Source organism: Solanum verrucosum, unplaced genomic scaffold, assembly GCF_900185275.1.
Source record: "Solanum verrucosum unplaced genomic scaffold, falcon-dt-bn FXZP01001278.1, whole genome shotgun sequence".
Classification (NCBI taxonomy): domain Eukaryota; kingdom Viridiplantae; phylum Streptophyta; class Magnoliopsida; order Solanales; family Solanaceae; genus Solanum; species Solanum verrucosum.
Genome location: NW_026020317.1, coordinates 1,188,495 through 1,209,987, shown reverse-complemented (window position 1 = coordinate 1,209,987; position 21,493 = coordinate 1,188,495). Strand labels below are relative to the sequence as shown.

Genomic DNA, 21,493 nt, shown 5'->3' with positions numbered 1-21,493 from the left:
ATTATCTTCTTAAATTAACTGCATCTGATATTACATGGAACTATCATTGGTTCCCTGTGAGTGAGGTAATTGTTATGTCTTCCTATCGTCCATTCTTTGTTCTGACAAGCCTTCGAGGATTCCAACCATACATACCCCTTCGGGTGCTACGCCAACTAGGACAAAGACAAATCTTACCTCGGGCCGAGGATACACAGAGTTTCGTATGGGAGGTGTCGTCTAAAGTTCGAGATCGAGAATCAGAAGCTCAAAAGATTTAGGGTGATAGTCGAACTTTAAGCTCGAAAGCTATGGTAGACGATCGTGTTGAAGGAGAAGTAGACCCCTCATACCTCCATTGGTTCTTTGATCAAGCCCCCCTCAAAGTAATGCCCGAAGGATCAGCGCGATAACTCAGAGATCGAGAAGAGGAAATTGAAGTCAGAATCAAGCAAGCTCGGCTCGAGGTGGAAAGAAATTACAGGTCTACTCTGGATATCCTCAGTAATGATCTAAAGAATGCTAGAGAAAAGTTGGCTCAACATGATACAATATTCGAAGAGAGAGTTAGGTTAATTCAGAAAAGGGCTGAAAAGGAACATCAACCCACCATTCGAACCTTACATGAGGATTTAGACATTGTCACAGGCGCTATGGAGCAACAAGAGGAGGAGTATAAAAAAGAAAAAACCCTCTTAATACACACACAGGCTAGACTACAAAATCAGTTAAAAGCTTCGATGGGACGAGAAACAGACATAGCAAAGCATTTCACATCGTATCAAGCAGAAGTCGCGATCGAGAGAAACCAATGAATGGGGGAGCGTGAAGAACTTCATAATCAAATCGAAGAGCTTCAGGCACATGAAGAGGATTTGACCCACACGATTGGTACTACTCAAGAATGGTTGCAGAATTGTCACGAGAATATGGAGGAGGCCAAAGGACAAGTGCTTCAACTGACAGAGAGCTTGATTGATGTTTATGATGGTTATCTACATCGGAGTAATGAGAGCCTGGGTCGACATGCGCGTGCACTGGCCCCACATCTGCCAAAAGCTTTGTTCAAGGTTTACTCTAGCCTATGGGGCAATTGATGATCGAGAAATATTGGAGAAGGATTTTTATTATTATTATTATTATTATTATTTCTTTTATTTTCATTTTTTGTCGAAGTTTGTTTCAATCTTTAAGTACTTTGACGTTTTGGTCATTTGTTTTAAGAATATTTTGATTTGAATGATGTCTTCATATAAATAAATGTCGTGTTTTCTTTTTTTTAATAATTCTTCTTCACGAACTACGTAATGATCTGATTCATGTTCAACATGATACGTAGGCAACCTTCAACAGGTTCGATCAAAATGTGTTCAAAATATTCAGATGAGTAAAGTATGGGACTAAAAGACATAAGCAAGTCGTCCAAAGACGGGATGAAACATTAAAGTCTTTCAAAACTCATTGTAGAAATAAGAATAATTTAGGTGCATAACATACAACGTGTGATTAATATTGCAAAGTGTTGAATCCTAACACATTTGTTTTTATATATAAGAGAGAAATAGTTTAAAGGTGGCTGGTTTGTGAAGAAAGCTGACATCTCATCAATATAACACAAGATCAAAAGGGAAGGCAAAAATGACACGCAAAGACGGAACAGAGTCGGGAAATGACGAAGTCCAAAATCAAATGGTTGCATAAGAGTCAGTATCTGTAGAAGAGGTAAAAATGTTGAGACAACAGATGGCCGAAATGTATGAAGCTTGGATGAATGGGCAGGCTCCCCCATCTTCAATTCGGGAATACCTGAATGTGAATATGTCATTCCCCATTCAAGTCTCAACAAGTGACCCGATTTATCCACCTAGATTTGGACCCTACGTTAACACATCTAATACTGCTGGAACTTTCTCGGTACACCCATTGAATCCACCCATGATGAATAATTCACTCTTCATGCCAACTGTGCAAACTAATGCAATTACTCAACCAACACTAGTACAAAAATCCAATGATGATCTTACACCCAAAGATCAATATGGCCAAGGTCAGGCCCCTAAATTGACTTTCAAAATTCCTGATTCTTACCACCACACTCATCAATACAGTTCCCCCGTCGAGGTTGAAAAAACCATTAAGGACGAGGAACATGAAGAAATTGCAAGAAAAATGAGGAGTTTAGAGCAAAACATAAGGAATATGCAAGGGTTGGGAGGACACAAAAGTGTCTCGTTCAAGGACTTATGCATGTTTCCAGATGTTCACTTGCCTATAGGGTTCAAAACTCCAAAGTTTGATAAGTATAATGGTCATGGCGACCCAGTGGCTCATTTGAAAAGATTTTGTAATCAGCTAAGGGGAGTCGAAGGAAAAGAAGAACTTCTTATGGCTTACTTTGGAGAAAGTCTAACGGGTGTAGCCTCAGAATGGTTTATCGATCAAGATATTTCTCGATGGCATGTATGGGATGACATGGCGCAAGATTTTGTCCAACAATTCCAATACAATATCGATATCGTTCCGGATCGCAATTCCCTAGCTAATATGAAGAAAAAATCGTCTAAAAGCTTTAGGGAATATGCCATAAGATGGAGGGAGCAGGCGGCTAAAGTCAAACCGTCGATGAAAGACTATGAATTGATTGATGTTTTTCTCCAGGCACAAGAACCTGACTACTTTAATTACCTTCTCGCTGCAATGGGAAAGCCTTTCGCCGAAGCAATTAAGATTGGAGAAATGGTAGAGAACGGCATAAAATCGGGTAAAATTGTAAGCCAGACAGCCATTAGAGCTACCACGCAAGCAATATAAAACGGGTCAGGTAATTTTGTAAATCGAAAAAAAGAAGGAAAAAGGGTCCATGATGACGTCTGGATCGAGAGGTGTTCAAATGGGCATGAACCACCCTTATGTTCAAGTCCAACAAGAACAATCTAATTCTCCTCAACATTATTACCCATCCCAATATGCAGTTCTCAACACTCAAGCATATGTCCGACCTCCTCAGCGCCAACAATGGTGGGCACCTACCCCACAAGGTTCTCGCCCCCAACAATAAAATTTTCAGGCACCCCATAATCCACGTCCTTGAATGGATTATACAAGAGAACAAGGTCGGAAAGAAAACTTTACCCTAATTGGAGAGTCATATATGAGTTTGTTGCGGAAATTAGTACAATTGAGATTGGTTGAACCTGTCAATCCGAATGCAAGAGGCTTTGATCCACCTGTTTTATGTGAGTATCACGCTAACACTCCAGGTCATAGCACAGAGAATTGTTGGACTCTAAAAAGAGTCATTGAGAAGTTGATTGAGGATAAGGTAATTGAGATACGCAATGAGGAGGCGCCAAGTGTCACCAATAACCCACTCCCTACTCACAATAAAGAGCATGTTGTGGGGATGGTAGACATTTATGAAGATTGTGAGCAAACATGTAGAACAAAAATGGAAAGCAGGGATTCAAAAGAAGAGTCGAGTATGGTTTTAGAACCCATACAAAAGGCACCGATAATTGTGAATGGTGCAAGTTCAAATTTTGGAGACTCGAGAAAACTAGTGTTGTATGTCCCTGGAGCTGTAAAAAGAAGAGAAGTATCGTTGAATGGACCAAAATTATACATTCTTGGTAAGCTTCGAACATTTGGTCAAAATCAAGAAAGTGTGAAAAAGCCAATTGTGATACAAATTGCAATGCAACTTCTGATGACAAACACCAAGATCGTTCCATGGAACTACAACAAAGTCGTTGTTACCCACAAGGGAAAGGAGATTATTGAAGAAACAAATGAAACAAGAGGATTAACTCGTTCTGGGAGGTGTTATGCTCCAGAAGAATTAATAAGGGACAAACAAGCCAAAGAAAATCAGTTGTCGGTTAAAAAACATGTCACTGAGAAGGAGGTTGAAGAGTTCTTGAAAAAGATGAAAGCTCAAGATTATTCTGTTATTGATCAATTGAGGAAAACACCCGCTCAGATATCCTTGTTGTCATTACTCATACATTCTAAAGAGCATCGTGAAGTTTTGACCAGAATCTTGAATGAGGCACATATCTCAGAAAGTATCACGGTGGATCACTTGGAAAAGATGGCCAACCGAATATTTGAGGTAAATAGAATCACTTTCACTGATGATGAATTGCCTTTGGAAGGATCTGGGCATAATAAGGCGTTACATTTAACCGTGAAATGTGAAGAACACTATGTGAAGAGGGTCATGGTCGATGAAGGATCAGGTGTAGACATATGCCCTCTTTCTACTCTACAAAGGTTGAAAATCAACACGGATAGAATTCGTACTAACAATGTCTGTGTGCGTGCATTTGATGGCGCAAAATGGGACACTCTTGGTGAAATATACTTAATTGTTACAATTGGACCAGTGGAGTTCGGAATCACTTTCCAAGTAATAGACATATACACAGAAACATAGAGAGAAAAAAAAAAACAAAAAGTGAGTTTTATTTTGAAAATTAAGTCAGCGTTCAAGATTTCACTCAAGGTTTCGGATTCGTGGCTCTTTAAAGTTAATATTAGCTATTAACTTTGGAAATCAGTAGATCGTAGCAGTTGTTTTTGTGGTATTAATTTTCGCAGCGAGGTAACCCTAAATTCTCGCATAATGTAGTTGGAATGCTCGTACGAAATTTGATTCCAATAATATGAAGTTTTATGAGTCGCATGTTATTATTATCTACTATTGTTTGTGATGAATTTATGAATGCTTAGAAAAACGTAACCGTTTACGTTTCTTGCTTTAGAATAATATAAAAATAAAAATAAAAGATGCATCATACATTTTTTTAATTATTGTTTTATGCTCTTTAGATGCAATTAATATTGAAATTAGTTTCGTGATATTTAATTTTGAATAATTAATATTTCTTGGACCTTAGTTTTCACTTAAGAAAATTTTGTTGAAATTATTTGTAGACTTGTTAGATTAGGATATAAACTGAATTTTAATTGATTGGTGATTTAGAAAACCTATGCGTAATGTGTTTTAGTTTTTTTTTTTTTAATATATTATTTTAATAAAAAATAGTTTGCCTTTAGAATAAGCGTCAAGATGATTATCGCTTTAATTCGAATTATTAAGGTATATAATTAAGAGGATACATGAATATTTATTTAGAGATTTATGGTAAAAAATAAATAATGAATAATTAGGAAAACTAATTTTAAAAAATGAGAAAGCATAAGAAAAAAAAATATAAAAAAATAAAAACAGAACAAACGCAAACTGAAAGATTAATAATAAAAATAGAGCGTAACAGAAACAAAAAAAAATTTAAACCAAAAAAAGTAAGAAGAACAAAAAATAAATAAAGGAACATAATGTAAAAATGAAAAAGTATAATAATAAAAAATATAAAGAAAAGGAAACAAAAAAAAAAGATGATTAAAACAAAAAATAAAATAAACAATTAAAAAAAAGAAAAAGAAGAAGACGAGAAACAGAATGTCCAAAAAGAATAAAAAATATAAAAATAAAGGTTAAAGTAGAAAGAAACAAAAAAAAAACGTAAAAAAGAAAAATACAAAGAGACAGAATGAATTTTTTTTTAATAAAAATATAAATTAATAAAACCAAAACGTAAAAAAGGAAAGAAAAAAGTTTTAAAAAAAAAAGAAAGTAAAAATTAAGAAGGAAAAATATTTCTAAAAATAATCCTAATCTATTTAGAATTTCTTGCTAAAACTAATTCCAAATCACATAAAATTTTATTCCTATTTTAAATCTAACTAAAAAAAAAATACAATCCTAAAATACTCAAACTCAAAAAATCTCAATCCTACACAAATTCTAATTCCTAGCAATTAGATACCTACATATTTTCTATCCACAATAAAAAATAAATAAATACAAATACATGAAAAAGAAAAGGAGAAGAAAAGAAATTACAAGACATTTCAAGATTTGTAAATATCCACCTATTAACTTTAATTTATTATGTTTAAATAAATTTATGTGATATACATTTTTTTAATTAACGAACATATATTAATATAATATAAATAGGTTTAAAATAAATCAAATAATGAGGTAAATAACTTTTATTATTAAGCTAATAATACAATATCCAAAAATTAATTTAAGTCATATATGTAGTCAATAAAGCGATCGTGTTAGAATCACAGGACTCGAGGGGTGCCTAACACCTTCCCTTTGGTCAACAGAATTCCTTACCCGAATTTCTAATTCGCAGACCAATAAAAATAAAGAGACAAATTTCCTTTTGATTAGGGATTTAAATAATAAGGTGACTTGGAACACCAAAACTCAATTCCAAGTGGCGACTATGAATAACAAAATAATCCCTTTTCAGAATGTCACTTTAATTGGAAAAACTCTTTTTCTTTCAAAACATACTTAAATTAATTTTGAGGGAAAATAAGGGGTGTGACAGTATATATATTTGTATTTCATAAAATCACCAAAAAGATTGCTCTTTTAGGAATTAAATTAAAAGATATCATCATTTTAATTATAAATAAAACATATAATTTGAAAACAAAATGAATATATTACAATATTAAAAAAAAAAAAAAAAAAAAAAAACTCAGAGTGGATTGATATTCAAGGAGCTAAACAGATATTGCTTGAAATTATAGAAGGGGCGAGGAGAATGCAAATAATGGGAAGTTGAATAGTGAGATTGATTATTAAAGCAAATTAATAATTGGGAAGAGAAAATGATTTATTTGGGTGTATAATATAAAATGCGCAAGTATGACACTGAGAATCGTATCGAATTAGATACATATGTTAGCTAAAAGAGAAGTGAGAATTCACATTGCCACTCCAACTGAAGCGTAGTTGTTATTTGTAGCTAAAAAAGTATCTACATTCCTATAAGCACACCTTCACTGATTCTTCATGGTAGAATGGTTGAAATTAGGGAATTTGGAGATACAAACATTTGCGACAGTGGTGGCAAATGGGTGGATTGGGTTAAATTGAGCGGGTTAAAAATGGATCAACATAAAATGGGTAATAATTCAACCGGCCCTTATTTGATATGGATAAAAATGGATTGGGTAACAAATGAGTTGGGTAAAATACTAGTTTACCCTTATTTTACTCATATTTCCATGAGTAAATAGTACTCTACTTAAGAATTCAACATGGAGAAAATATTTTAGTTTTTTTTTTAGATGAAAAATGTTGAAAATGCTTCATCTAGTTTTATTGTATCATAAAAATAAAAAAATCCTATAACTTTTCAATATAAAATAAATTTATGTAATAACAAGGAGAACATATTTTTAATTTCAAAATAAATAAATATTTGCATTTTAGAACTAAAACATGCTTAATGCACTTTAAGCGATGTCAATAATACATGATTTGCTTATTATCCAATATAAAATTAAACAAATAAAAAAATATAATTATAATTAACAAAAGAAATGTACATTTAAAATATTTATTTTTGGAGGGCCAAAGACTTCACCTTTTCAATTATAAAGAAAAATAATTAGTTTTATAGAAGAAGATAAAAAGGAAGAGAAGTTACAATATTTTTGGTGATATCATGAATTTTGAGTGAATAAAAGTTAGAAGCTTAACTCATTTGGCTAATCCATATTTTACCCATACTTTTATGGGTTGAATATGGTTTTACCCATGTAAAAAGTCACTCACCCAACCCATTAAAATATGAGCGGGTTACTAAAATATGGGTGATGAGACATTGTATCAAATGATGTTGCTACAACTTTAGAAAAATGGTGAGGGTGGCTAAATGAACTAGTTTTGACCAGAAGTTTAAAGCTTCATTCGTCATCAGTAACTTGAGTTATAATACGATATGATGACACAAAATTTACCTACAACGAAAAGATAATAACCGAGGCAAAAAAATTACTTATACTCATTAATAAAAAAAATATGAAGCATTCATCTCGAGAACTATAGTCAATGAGAAAACAGAAAAAGCAGATTAATCTGATTTGACTAAAGAATGTCAAAAAAATCGTTAAGGAAGTTCCGTTTGGAGCTTATTACTAAATCTCTCTCAACTGCTTCATTTGAAGCCTATTTGCCGTGATGATTGTCGCTGGATGAGCTCATCTGTTTAGATGATCTCCCAGTCTGATTCATAAAAGCCTTCTTGTGACAATTCCAACTTGTCAGTTGGAGAAGATATTGTCTTGCCTTCTGCATTTGATTCCTCTAATTCCACAATGAGATCCTCACATTTGGTTGCGTCCTTGTTTCTCTGCTTTTCTAGTTTCACCTTTAGCATTGCCATATTTTTCTGAAAGCAAAACAATAAATGACTACACACATACAAACAAAGGAAGGTGATATGAAACAAATTAATTTGTTAGAAGAAAAAGTGGCATCCAATGCAAAAATATAAAATCAAGGGGAAGGCAGGAGGCAAGACCTTGTGAGAGATATGAGCTCCATGGAATTCAGAGCGTGAAAAAAAATCATCTTTATCCACCAGAACACAATTTCCATCAAATGCCACTTCAGGAACCGAGTCAATAACTGGTTCATCTACAAGATGATCCACAGACGCTCCTGCATTGTTTATCCATTAGAAACACAGATGTTAAAGGCCAATGCCAATGATTTCTCAATCTTACAATTCTCCTTTATGCATGTCAAACAAAGAATGATAGCTTAACCAAGAAAAGAACTTAAGCGCACACTAAAGAGTGATGTATGGTCAGCATAAATCAATTATCAATTCTATGTAGTGTCTTGTACAACTTTTTTTTTTTTGATAAATAGTTTTACATACAGCAATTACCTAGTCCGTCAAAGCAATGCTTTCTAACTGAGCTACTACTTACAGAACGATTATATTATCAGCACAAAAGCAGAAAAAAAGGAAAGTAGCCAGAGCTACCAAGGAAGTATTGCCATATAAAATTGACAAGAAACTAAAGAGGTTACAAAATCAAATGGGACTTTTCTGATTGAGGGAGAAAAAGTTGTACAAAAAGGGGAAAAAATAGCATCATACAAACAACCAACAAGAAGATATACCAGTCTTAAGACTAGGGAGAACATACCATTTGATACTGCTGGAACTGCTGCATTAGAATTTATTTCGTCAAAATCAGGAACACTTTCTTGTGACTCAGTAGAGTAAATTGAACAAGTTAATGATGGAACATTCAAAGTGTTAGCACCATGATCTGTGAAATCTATAGTTTTCCCCTCTTGCATAGAAGGGTCAAATTCTAGGCATTCAACTGATGATGCAATTGTCGAAGATTTGGCAGGAACTTCAACTCCTGTATCACCCTCACAAGATAATGTCATTTTTAAAGTTTCCTCAGTAAAAGCAACTTGTGCTGAACTTTTACCAGTAAAACCTAGTATATTTTCCCAATCCTCAATAGACATCTTCATCGCCTTATCTGCTGTTGGCTGAAGTGATGGAGCAGCATGCACTCCTTCCGTGGCTTCCACAGCGAGCTTGAGGGAAGACGAGTTTGAACAGGAAAGTTCATCCTTGCTATCTTCTTGCACACTGCTGTTTGACAGCTCAGAAGCTGGATGTTGTTCTTCTCTATTTTGTTCTGAAGATAAATTACGGGTCTCCTCCTTGACAGCTGACAAAGATCCTGGGAGTATTTCTTGAATAACCCCTGCACAAAATTGTTTCAAACTTGCACTCGCTATCTGGAATTGGCTTTCAACAAAATTAATCTGTTCCTGCCAACACACAATGAATGAATTAAACAAGCATGTATCAAGGAACATCATAAACTGGCAGAAACCTAATTTTAATATCCAGAACTCACAAAAAAACTAGAGGTTTGCAGATTATACATGATACCACAATTAATAGTAGCTGAAGTCTACCATCCATTATTTTTGCGGGAACAGAAAGACTAATAAGAACACCAAAGAGGTGGTATTATGGATGAAATGTATATCTGTGTATTTTGTGCATATATGTGCATGAAAGCACCAATTGCAATGTCCTCCAACATGTACCGATCTACATATTTTAATTTGATTTGCAAATGATAACAAAACCGAGAAAAAGGAAAGCTAAAAGAAGTAACAGACTAAAAGCCAAAGAAATAAAATGGCACTTAAGATGTACGGAAGGCCAACAAATGATACCTGAGATCTAGCATCAACTTCACAACACAGATTTTCCAGCTTTTCGCCAATTTTGTCGAACCAGGCTCTGCCTCTACTTGTAAAGTCCATTACGAACACAAATATCTGAATGATTAGAGTGGTCAGTACATAACACAATTCCTGTTCTAAGGCAAAAGAACTGTAACCTTCCATTCAAACCAACAAGTATGAACAATAGGGGTCCACGGGATGAAAAATAAGAAAACTGCTTGTATAATTGAATCACATTGAGCAACAGGCTGAGCAACTTTCTGATGAATAAAATGCATGTGGATGTATAGAGTAATTCATCCATGTCAATACTAATGACGCTGCACCTGCTTGGCTTGTTTACTCTCCCAAGACAGAAACCAGTTACAAGACAAACAGAAAGCTAGTAATGTGCTTTAAGCACGTCGTTGCACTCAAAAAGGGATGCATCTTTAAGTGCAACAAAAACATACCCCACTGTAATTTCACTACTGAAGTCTGGGGAGGATAAGATATATGCGGACCTTATAGACCCTTAGCTCAAAAGAAGTTATGTAGATAACGGTTGCAAGAAGAAAAAATGGCAACAAAATACGAAGATACAAAGCAAAATGAAGTAACAGATGGTAGAACAATTAGAAGAATATGAAACTACACTATTACCAAATATTACTACTAATACGGAGAAGAGGATATGTGGCTAACCCCTCTGCCTCTCCCACCCATTGGACAACCATACTCTGCTACCTACTAACCTTCTACCCTAATTTTCGACCTTCATACCTTCCTATCTAGGGTTATGTACTCAGCAAGTCAAAGTTGTGTCATGTTTTGTGTAATCACTTCCGTTGGTTCTTTTTCGGCCTACCTCTACCTCTCCTAACTCCTACTACAGTCAATCTCTTACACCCTCCTAACTGGCACATCTGTCCACCTTCTCCTCACATGTACGAACCATCTCAGTTTCACTTCACTCATCTTATCCGCCACGAAGGCCACTCTCACCTTTCCCTATATAACTTCGTTTCTAATTATATCTCTCCTAGAATACACATATATATTCATGTGCGTCTCTACTAGTATGCTCATATATCCATGTGAGCTAATACAAAAACAAGAATTGAAAGATGAGATTTATCTGACATTCAAATATAATTGCAAGATAAACGAATGCAGGCACGGGATACAGGAGTGTAGTTCAAACAGCTGACACCGCTATAATATATGGTGAATACCTTCGATTGATTACTACACCACGCATTCAGATTCTCATTGTTGAATGCACCTTTCTCCTAAGTACAAAATTAGTTTTAAATTTCAATAATCACTCGTTTTTTTCTTTACCACAAAGCAATGTGTGGCATTCAAGTGAAACTATCCCTATAAAACATTGGGAAACATCTGAGACTATATAAAACGTTTGAAACCCCATAAATAGAACCATACCAAAATTGGACGGACAGTTAATCACAAATTTGTGGAAAAAAAATATATAATTCTTTCGTTTGTTCAGTTCATGCAATTAATGGAATCCGAAAAAGTTTTCAGTGTTCTGAAAAAACAAACAGAACAAACAATATTGCAAGTTCATAATATAAAATATTAATCATTCACAGCAAAAAGATGATCAATCCTTGAATTAAAGTTCACAACTTACCTGGTGGAGACAACAAAATTGAAAAAAAAAAAAATAGATTATAGTAAAACGAGGAGTAGCCTAATAGAAGTAGGAAGTCACTTATACCGTAGAAATCTAATTGTGATAGGACTAGAGGTGTTTGGAGGTTAACAACTGATCAAAATTGTTTTTAAGTATTTTTTAATTTAATTTAGTATAAATTAATTTTGATTCTCAAATTTCTTTTATACAATAATCCTGACAATACAATTTCAACTAATAAAGAAATAGAAATTGTGATATGAATACTTACTTAAATATGTATTTTCAAATTAATTTTTATATTTATATTTAAAATAAAATATGATTATTGAGAACTGCTTAATTAATTTTTATATTTATATTTAAATAAAATATGATAATTGAGAAGCCAGAAGCGGTGCACATAAATAAAGTACGTTGTGAATGTTTATTTTTTGTTAAAATCAGAAAGGGTAATTTATTGATCAAACTAAATATGTTGATGTTTTTTCCTCATTTAAATGGAGTTGTATCTCTATGATATTTTACATAATTCGTATTTGTTATATATAATTTCGAATTTGACGCAATAGTCAAGTGCACGCTAAAAATATGTTAGACTAAAGCTCTGATCCTAATTAGTAATTAGTAATTACTCTATGTGTTAGGGTTTTGTCCTGATTTTTTTCTGATTTTTTTTTTCTCATTAGAAGTTTATTTTTTTCCTTAAAGAAAAATTAAAGTATTATCATAAATGCTTGAACTTTTTCTGAAAGGAAAATATAATATTCTTTCATATTTGGTTTATCATTTCCTTAGAGGAAAAATTTGGAGATCTATAAATTGAAGATCCCTATTCTCATAGCATAAAACAATAGCATCCACAATGTAATCGTTTAAAGACTTTTGTTTATGGGGAGATTTATTCTCTCAACAATTTCTAATATTTTTCTTTTTAATTAGTTTTAAATTATGTAGGTCAATTGGCCATATCATATAATAATATATTTCTTTTAGTATAGGTTTATGTGTTGTCTAATTTATCAACTATATTATTTGCAATTGTAAGCTTTCGCATGACACCTAATCACTTTCATAACCCAACACTATGTTTATTTATATCAATATATTTATATAAAAAATATATATTTTTTCAAATTATTATAAATGGTATGTGTATCTTCATTATATTTTAAGGTCATAGATATCTTATCGTCAATCTTTTGAATTCATATGTACTCTTTAAGACTAACAAATAAACGTGTGACATCATCTCAGAATATTAAAAGTGACAATTTATCACCATGTAGTCAGTCTTGGTTCATAGTTTTTGTTGTATATATAGGTGATTACTGATTACCAAGCATTTACATGGCTTAATTGTTACCTCCCGTTGAGAGGTTCTATCGGCATTCAATCGACGCGTCTCAATTTTTGTCACGTTTAATATTTTTTTCACCTATCTTTTTTATTAAAATAGCCAATACTAAGCTCACGTTGGGTATTGTGTTGGCTGACGTTGAACTAATCTCACTTTATGATTTAATTTCGCTTGGAATAATAGTATTAAATATTATAAAATAAAAAATATAAAATTTAAATAGAAAAGAAGAATTATCTATTTCTTATTAGAAATATTTTAGAACTTTGATCATTTAAACAACTTAAATATTCATATTAATAAATGAGGTTTTTACAACAATATCTAAGTTAATGTATTGCAAATAAATGGTTAACCTCTTATTAACTTGAATCAAGTTAAACGATTAATGTCTTTTAAGTATATATACTACAAATAAGAAGTATGTTATAACAACAATAATATTTTGTATATCTGTATATTTAAAAGTGAACGGACGGGAGTCTCAGTGTTAATCACAAATTTGTGGAAAAAGTTCTCACGTTATTTCTAAAAAGGTAACATCTTTACTCAAAGCATCAAAATTTAATGAAAAATTCTCACGTTATTTCTAAAAAGGTAACATCTTTACTCAAAGCATCAAAACTTAATGAATTGTTTGCGAATTTACCAAATTAATGTTTTGACAAAACGAACAATTCATAATATAATTCTCCTAAACATTAATGATATCAACATTCAGGCATTCAGTTAAGAGGGAAGATGATTAATCAACAAGAAAAGATTAATACAACAAACAAGTTAGACTGCTTCACAATTTTGATGATTTCATCGTGTTCTTAATTATTTTTAGTAAAAGTTCATAGTTACAATTAATTGAGGTAGAAAAAAGACAATGATTAAATTATAATAAGAAGAGAAGTAGCATATCAGATTATTTTTTAAGTATTTTTTTTTAAAATTTAATTTAGGATAAATTAATTTGATTCTCAAATTTCTGCAATAATTGTGGTAGAAGTGGTGCACATAAATAAAGTAAGTAGGTTGTGGAGTGTTATTATTATTATTATTGAAAAAACAGGAAGTGTCATTTATTGATCAAGCTAAACATGTTATTGTCTTTTTCTTATTTAAATGGAGTTGTATCTATCTAATATTTTATTTTACATAATTCATATTTCTTATATACAATTTTAAAATTGATGTAATATGCACATGCAATGGACATACGCTAAATATGTTATTGTCTTTTTCTTATTTTAATGGAGTTGTATCTATCTAATATTTTATTTTACATAATTCATATTTCTTATATACAATTTCAAAATTGATGTAATATGCACATGCTACATGCGCTAAAAATATGTCAGATTAAATTTAAAGCTTTGATCTTAATTATTCTACATTTATTTATGTCTATATATGAAAAAAAATAAAGATATCCTGAATTATCACAAAATGGTATGTCAATATCCACTGTTATATTTTAAGATCTTAACACTTACTGTCAATTTTTTGAATTTGTATATACTCTTAAGACTGACAGATAAATACATGACATCATTTAAACGTTTTACCCAACATTAAAAAACTCACCCGTTTAAGTCAATGTGTAAATATTTTTCTTTTGTTGTCTTTTAATTTTAGGGATTTTACACAAATTTCACAGTGTTAAGAGCTAATTACATCTTATTCCTACTCTTTTTCAAATTACAAAAATCTCTTAAATTTTGGTGGAACTCGAATACATCCCAAAACGTCTTGATACATCGTGTCTCAGTTTCGGATACATCCTTTAACGTTCCGATACATCGCGTCTTAATTTCAGATACATCACTCAACGTCCCGATACATCACGTATGTCCCGATACATCGTGTAAAGTGATGTATCCGACCGATACATCGCATAAAGTGATGTATCCTGAAATAAGAGAGTAGGAATTTCTGAAAAATCTTTTCGAATGGTAAAGAATTTTAGAGAATATAGTAAAATAAGTTGTGTATGTAGATAATTTTTCTTTTAATTTTAGGTGGATTGTGCACTTTGGACCAATCCCCCTTTTTTTTTTACATATTTTGTTCCATTTTAATAAGGAAAAATTACATAATTAGGTAAATATGTAATATATATTTACAATACATAAATTTTAAAATTAGTATTTATAGCTATGATTAAAGTTTTGTAACTATTCTTTCTCACCTCTCTCCTCTCTCCACTCTCCTCTCTCTCACTTTCACTAGTCTCTCTCCTCTCATCTCTCTCTCTTCTCTTGCCTTTTTCTGCCTCCTCTCTCTCTCAATACAAATACAAATGATAACAATCAGGAGTTAGATTAAAATAAGTGAAAAGACATAAAGTGACACCTGAAGTTGTCCCGAATTTTCAAAAAAATACCTAAACTATGCAAGCGTCCTATTACCCCCTAAACAATCCTGAACTGATACTATTACATCATTTTTTGTCCACCTAGCATGGAGAGTGTATGCACTCTTAAAGAAAGTGAACAAACTAAAAAAACAAATATAATTTTATTTTTACAAGTATTTTGCTATAAAATATATTTTCTTGTTTTTCTTTTTATTTTAACTTTTTCTCATTATTTTTTTCTTTTTCTTTCTTCCTTCTTCTTCAAAAAATCCATTGTCATCTTCATTGTAACTTCTCACTTTCAATGTCAATTTTTATCACAACTCCACCTCCCTTTTTTACTACTATTAGTTTATTTCTCTTCAATTTTAAAATTATATCTAAATATTTTATTACATTTCGAACAATTTGATAAGCCCATTAGATTTCAAGATGATTAGTAGGTATTATTTAGTTTTTTTAATCCAAATTTCAATTAATCTTTTTCAATTTTTGGAGAATTCTAATTCTTTTAAAATTATCATTTCTAGTTTGAAGTTATATGAAAATGAGATAAATTAATTGATGATACCTTCAACATTTTGATTCTTTTCTTAGAAAAATAATTAGTTTTGTTATCAATAACACAAATTCTAGAAAATAGTATAATTTTGGAAAGAAAGGAATTTCACCGAAGAAGAAGAAGAAGAAAAAAGAAAGAAAATGGAGGGGCTCAACTTGACGTGGGGTTGGGGTGAGGTGAGGGTGGGAGGTGAAGAAGAAGAAAGAAAGAAAAAAAATAGAGGGAGGGGTAGCTTGAATGTAGGGGTGGAAGATGAAGTAGAATTTAAAATGAAATTAAAATTAAAGTAATAAAATTAAAATAAGTCAAAAAGTAAGAAAGAGAAATAAAGAAAAACTTAAAATGAAAAAAAATTATATTTCAAATTAAATTAACACTTGTCACACAATGATTGGTGTGTGGTAACACTTGCCATTTAAAATCTGGAATTGATCGAATAATGATGTAATAATATATTATCAAAATTGTTTAGGGGGTAATAGGACGCCACACAGTTAAGGTGTCTTTTTGAAAATTCGGAACAACGTCAAGTGTCAATTTATGTCTTTTCTCTTAAAATAATAATTAAATATAGGTAAATTACTTCAACGCAAAATGTTAAAAAAACTATATAAATGAATATGAATGGTGGAAATAAATCATTGCTACATACAAGTAATGCTTGTGTTTGAGCTAAAGAAAGAAAGTGTACTTCACCAGACACCAGGACATATGTAAAGGGCAGGTACGAGTTCAAACGAATTCAATAGCTTCAACGCAAACCTTCCATATGTATTAAAAGTTAGTTAACAAAAATACAAATAATTGATTTTGACCAAGAAATCAAATTAGTGATAAAATCTCGAATTAGAAATGATTAAATTCAAATCATGTATTCGCTTCTTCTTCCTCATATTGGAATGAGTCATCAGACTATTGTTGTATGGTTATTCTATCAGTCTGGCCCTTTTCTTCCTTCAGGATAAATATTTTCATATGATACAAAAGAAATGAACAATTCATGTAGAACATTGCACAAGTAGTGCAAGATCATGAGGTCAATTTAATTAAATGCTTGAAAGATCCATATTCCTAGTAAGGCAAACTCTTAGAACTTGAGCTAACAACTAAGGACTTAAACCTTGAAGAATCACCACCCCCATTGGCTCTACTAGTAATTGTTTCCATATTCTTATAAAGGCTTTGTTTCACAATTTTCTTCATCAGTTTCTTGCTTTCATCAACAGCTCTTGGACTCATTGGTGATGAATCAATTGGCATCCTTCCTACTTGTGGCCCTGAATGAGGCCCCATTTTGCTCTGCCTTTCATCCTTAAACCATTGCAACAATTTCAATGCTCTTTTTTGAGCCAAAGAACTACCTAACAATGCCACTTCAAGAAGTACTGGAACAATACCAGCCTTGGACATTTTCTCTCTTTGAATAGAACTTTGGTGAGCCAAAATCATCAAAATGTATACCGATAACTCTTGACATTTCGGTTGCTCTTCCCATGTCATTATCTCCATTAAGCTATCGGGCATCATCGGGCTTTCCTCCATCGCCTTCTTTCCCATTAGAGTAACCACAAGATTCCCTAATGTGGCAAGTGCTTTCTCTGATACTTCCTTTAATGAAGACAATCTCAATAATGTGGTCACTGTTCCATTAGTCGCCAAACTGGCGGAATTTTCCAACACAGAGGATATGTTGTACAATGTCCCTAGACATGTACATTTAGTCTCAACACTTGAATTTGATGAATCAAGAATGCTGACTACAAATGAAATAATTCTTGAGGAATCCATATTGAATTGTGTGTTGGCTAATAATGATATAGACAAGATCAATTCTGCAAATTCTTGCCTTGTGTTTCCATCTAAGTTGTCTGTTTTTTGAGGTAATTTTGATAAGATTCCTGCTTCTACCATCAGAGCCTTGTTACTGAAAAGGGGAACCAAGAAAACAGAACAATGTTAAACAAATGAATTATGAAACAACTCAAATCCATTAACATGGCCAAATCAGAAATATAGAATATAATCAAGCTTTAGGGACCCCATTTTATGACTTTCTTTGATTATATTTAATTTATTGGTCAACTAACAAGTTGGAAAATGATAGAAAAATGGTTAGGAATTAAAGTTGGGGTAGGGGGTATCCCAATCATGTAGGGGTCCTCAAAATAAATAACCATAGAAAATTTAAAAATTATTGAGAGTGAGAAGTCAATAAGATTCTGCTAACCAGATCAGTGCTAGGGGCTGAAGGTCAAACAAGTAGATTTTTTTCCTATTTCTTATTTAAAAAACACTTTGAATACATATAAATATTATATAACATAAGGGAGAATAATATGTCCATAACAATTAAAAAATATTCCTCAACTTAACCCGTTGTCGCTTCCACAATGATTGTACTAGATAGTGAATGCATTTACAACAACAACAAACTCGGTGTAATCTTACAAGTGTGATTTGAGAAAGGTAGAGAGACTGTTTTTTATAAATCCTCAGCTCAAAGAATGATATTCTTTTCTTTTTTTTTTGAAAAAAAAGGTGATTCAACCCTCTTCATAATGAATCCAAGTAGATATGTTAGAGATGAGGTGAAAGGAACTATACGCTATGATAAAATAAAATGTTATGGCTAGAAAGTCAAGTTGACTCAACTAACTTATCCTTGCAATTTTAAGGCTTCCTAAATAAAATGGCTATAAATAAAATCAAGTTGCTAAAATCCATTTGCTAGTTGCTTTCCTAGTCATACAGGTCACCTATTTAAGGCATTCAAATATGAAAAGGGCTAATTTAGGTTTTGTCTCCATGTCTAAAAGTTGTGTCATGTATGAATATAACCATTGAGTTCCTTCCGGACAACACTAGTCTCGGATCGAAAGTTTACTCGTATATTGCTCAACTTTACAAACAAAATATTAAACTGTCATCTAACATTTACAATAACTTACGAGATCCAATTAGATTTTTTATTTTTATTTTTGGGATTGATGTATAACTATGGGTATTAAAATTTCATGGGTGTCTATTATAGGAGGTGTACTACGAAGTCATGAACTTCTTGGGTACTTAAAAAGGATATTCCCAAGACCAAATCTCACGTGCCACACAGTAGGGGTTTAAGTCAAAAATTGGCCACGCAAAGTGGCCTTTGGGCTCCATTTTTTGATACATTCCCTTTTCTGTAGTTAGTTAAAAATCCAATAAAAATCCGCCACGTCATTTCACCGCATTATAAGTCCACTAACCTAATGGGATGAACTTGTACTACGATGAAAACCCCTTGTGTAATAAAATCACTATAAAATTCTCAACCAAAAATTTCAGCCCACCAAATTAATTAATATTATATGATAAATGTCAGTTAATTTTATTTTATGACGGTGATGTTAGGAACCTTTTGCACGCATCTTCATTAGATTATCAGATAAAATTCATCTAGTGCCTCTTCTATTCAAACTTTTAACCTAAGTGATCTTCAAGATTGTAATTCATGGTTTTATTTTGGTAATAAAAACAAATCATGATATAGAAAATACGTTATTTTCTATTCCGAAATGAATAATGCAATTTAAATTATAAAATCAGATACCGAATTCATGAATATGGGATAAAATGTAGGAGAATAAACATTGAAATTCCACTTTTAGTAATTGACTAATTTTCCTTCTATGAAAAATATCTCACATTTAAATAAAATGACAAATCATTATAAATTCACGATTCTTAAAATAAAAATTAATATGAATATTAGTGCAACATCAAAACTAGCACTTAAACTTGATCATATTGTTGGTCAATTGATAAAAAAAAATGAATTAACATAAAAGAATGATTAATTAATTATTTAAACTGATAAAATAGATAAAACTTACGTGAAAGAGCCATTAGCAAGTTGGGTCAGTGCTTGCACCGCTAATCTCTGCCGCCGCAACACCGCCTGATCAGAACCACCAACCATGGCAACAAGCGGCGGAATCACACCGAGCTCCGCCATGAATTTCCGCCTCTTCAAATCCTCTTTAGCCAACTTTATTATCTCTTTCACCGCCACCTCTTTTTCATCCCAGTTCCCAAAGTGAAGTTTCTTCACAGATTTTTGCAAAATCATCCATCCATTATCTTTATCACTCTCTTTTCCCATTATACCCTTTTCTTCAATCACAATCAAAATTTCTGAACCGTTACTTGGCTGATGATCAGACGGTTGAAATTGTTCCTTAGATTTAGCCTTAATCTGAAGGAAACGTTTGAGTTTAGTGAAGAACCTTAGTTTTAAGTAAGTCAAATAAAAATTACTATTTGTAGAACTAGTTGTTTTTGGAGTATTTGGCATGTTTATGACATATAAGAAGAATGGTTTTGTAGGGGCCTTGGGTGGGTGGGTTGGGGGGTGATTGAAATTGTGAGAGGTTTAATTTTAATTAAATTAAGTGTGTTTAATTTATGTCTTGACTTTTGGTGAAAGAAAAGGATTAGAGACAAAGAGAGAAGAAGACTTTGTGGAGAGAAAAAAACAAGAAGAGCAGAGAGCACATGCCGAATATGTCAGTTACATAGAAGGAGGAGAGGAATACGTGAGCTTCTTCCATTTTTATTAACAACTGTTACATAGCCGAACATGTTTGACACAATTCCATATTGACCCTTGTGGTTTCTTCTAATTGTAGAAAACCCCCTCTAGTTTTTCAAAACTGAGTACGCTTCCAAACTTTTTAAATATATTAAAATCTGCATATATTTAAAAAGGGTTATCATAGTTGTAGTTGTGTTTAACTAAATAATTTTAAAAATACTTTTATCAATATTAAAGTAGTAATTTTGTTTAGCAAAAGTTCTAAAAGTAAATCTGATTAAAAAAAATATTCTTTTTCCAGCTTTTGCTACTAGTCAAAATACACTTATTTTCCCCTAAATATTCAAGTCCAAATAGAAAGGAATTATTGATATATAGTCCTATTTTAATTTCGCTAGAAAGCTTGGCTAAGAAAATTGTATTTGTTCGTACTTCGTAGGGTCTAATATATAGGCCAAACTCATACTTTAGGTACATTATTCGATTTATCAAAACTTGAAGAGTCTATATGTATTTCTTGAAAGCCTCGCCTCCAAGAAGGAACAAGAAATGCATGCCTCTAGTTTTAAGATTTTATTTTGCTCTTAAAAGAGAGATTAAGCAACAAATTAAACTTAGTGACGGGTGACCTAAATATCCACAAAGCTTAGGCACTTTTTTCTACAACGAAAGTATGATATGTCAAAAAGTTATAACAAGAATTTGTTAACAAGTCAAATGTCAAAAGGGTCAAACCAAGGCTCCTAATCTTTATGGACCTTGAGAAAATTGCAAGCAGCCCAAATGGAAAAGGAAAAATATAATGTATAAACGCCTAACAGTTTTAAATATTTTGAAGTCTCTTTAATTTGCAATTTAACACCTTAATTGCATATAATTCACTTTGAATATATTCAAGAGACAAGAACACCCCACAAGG

General features: G+C 32.1%; 3 protein-coding genes across 3 annotated transcripts; 1 reads left to right on the top strand and 2 right to left on the bottom strand.

The window, feature by feature from the left end:
• Positions 1–3,130: 3,130 nt before the first annotated feature.
• Positions 3,131–4,414, top strand: LOC125835291 (uncharacterized). The gene has a single exon (XM_049514417.1). The coding sequence runs from the start codon at positions 3,131–3,133 to the stop codon at positions 4,412–4,414; it is 1,284 nt and encodes a 427-aa protein (XP_049370374.1).
• A 3,643-nt stretch (positions 4,415–8,057) lies between these two features.
• LOC125835225 (uncharacterized) lies at positions 8,058–10,182 on the bottom strand. The gene is made up of 4 exons (XM_049514351.1): positions 10,082–10,182; positions 9,016–9,664; positions 8,379–8,494; positions 8,058–8,246 (listed from the first exon to the last, which is right to left on the bottom strand). The coding sequence occupies exons 1-4, from the start codon at positions 10,169–10,171 to the stop codon at positions 8,064–8,066; spliced, it is 1,038 nt and encodes a 345-aa protein (XP_049370308.1). The 5' UTR covers positions 10,172–10,182; the 3' UTR covers positions 8,058–8,063.
• Positions 10,183–16,980: 6,798 nt separating this feature from the next.
• LOC125835202 (U-box domain-containing protein 7) lies at positions 16,981–20,349 on the bottom strand. The gene is made up of 2 exons (XM_049514327.1): positions 19,874–20,349; positions 16,981–17,925 (listed from the first exon to the last, which is right to left on the bottom strand). Exons 1-2 carry the CDS (start codon positions 20,332–20,334, stop codon positions 17,073–17,075), a joined length of 1,314 nt encoding a protein of 437 aa, XP_049370284.1. The 5' UTR covers positions 20,335–20,349; the 3' UTR covers positions 16,981–17,072.
• Positions 20,350–21,493: the final 1,144 nt, after the last annotated feature.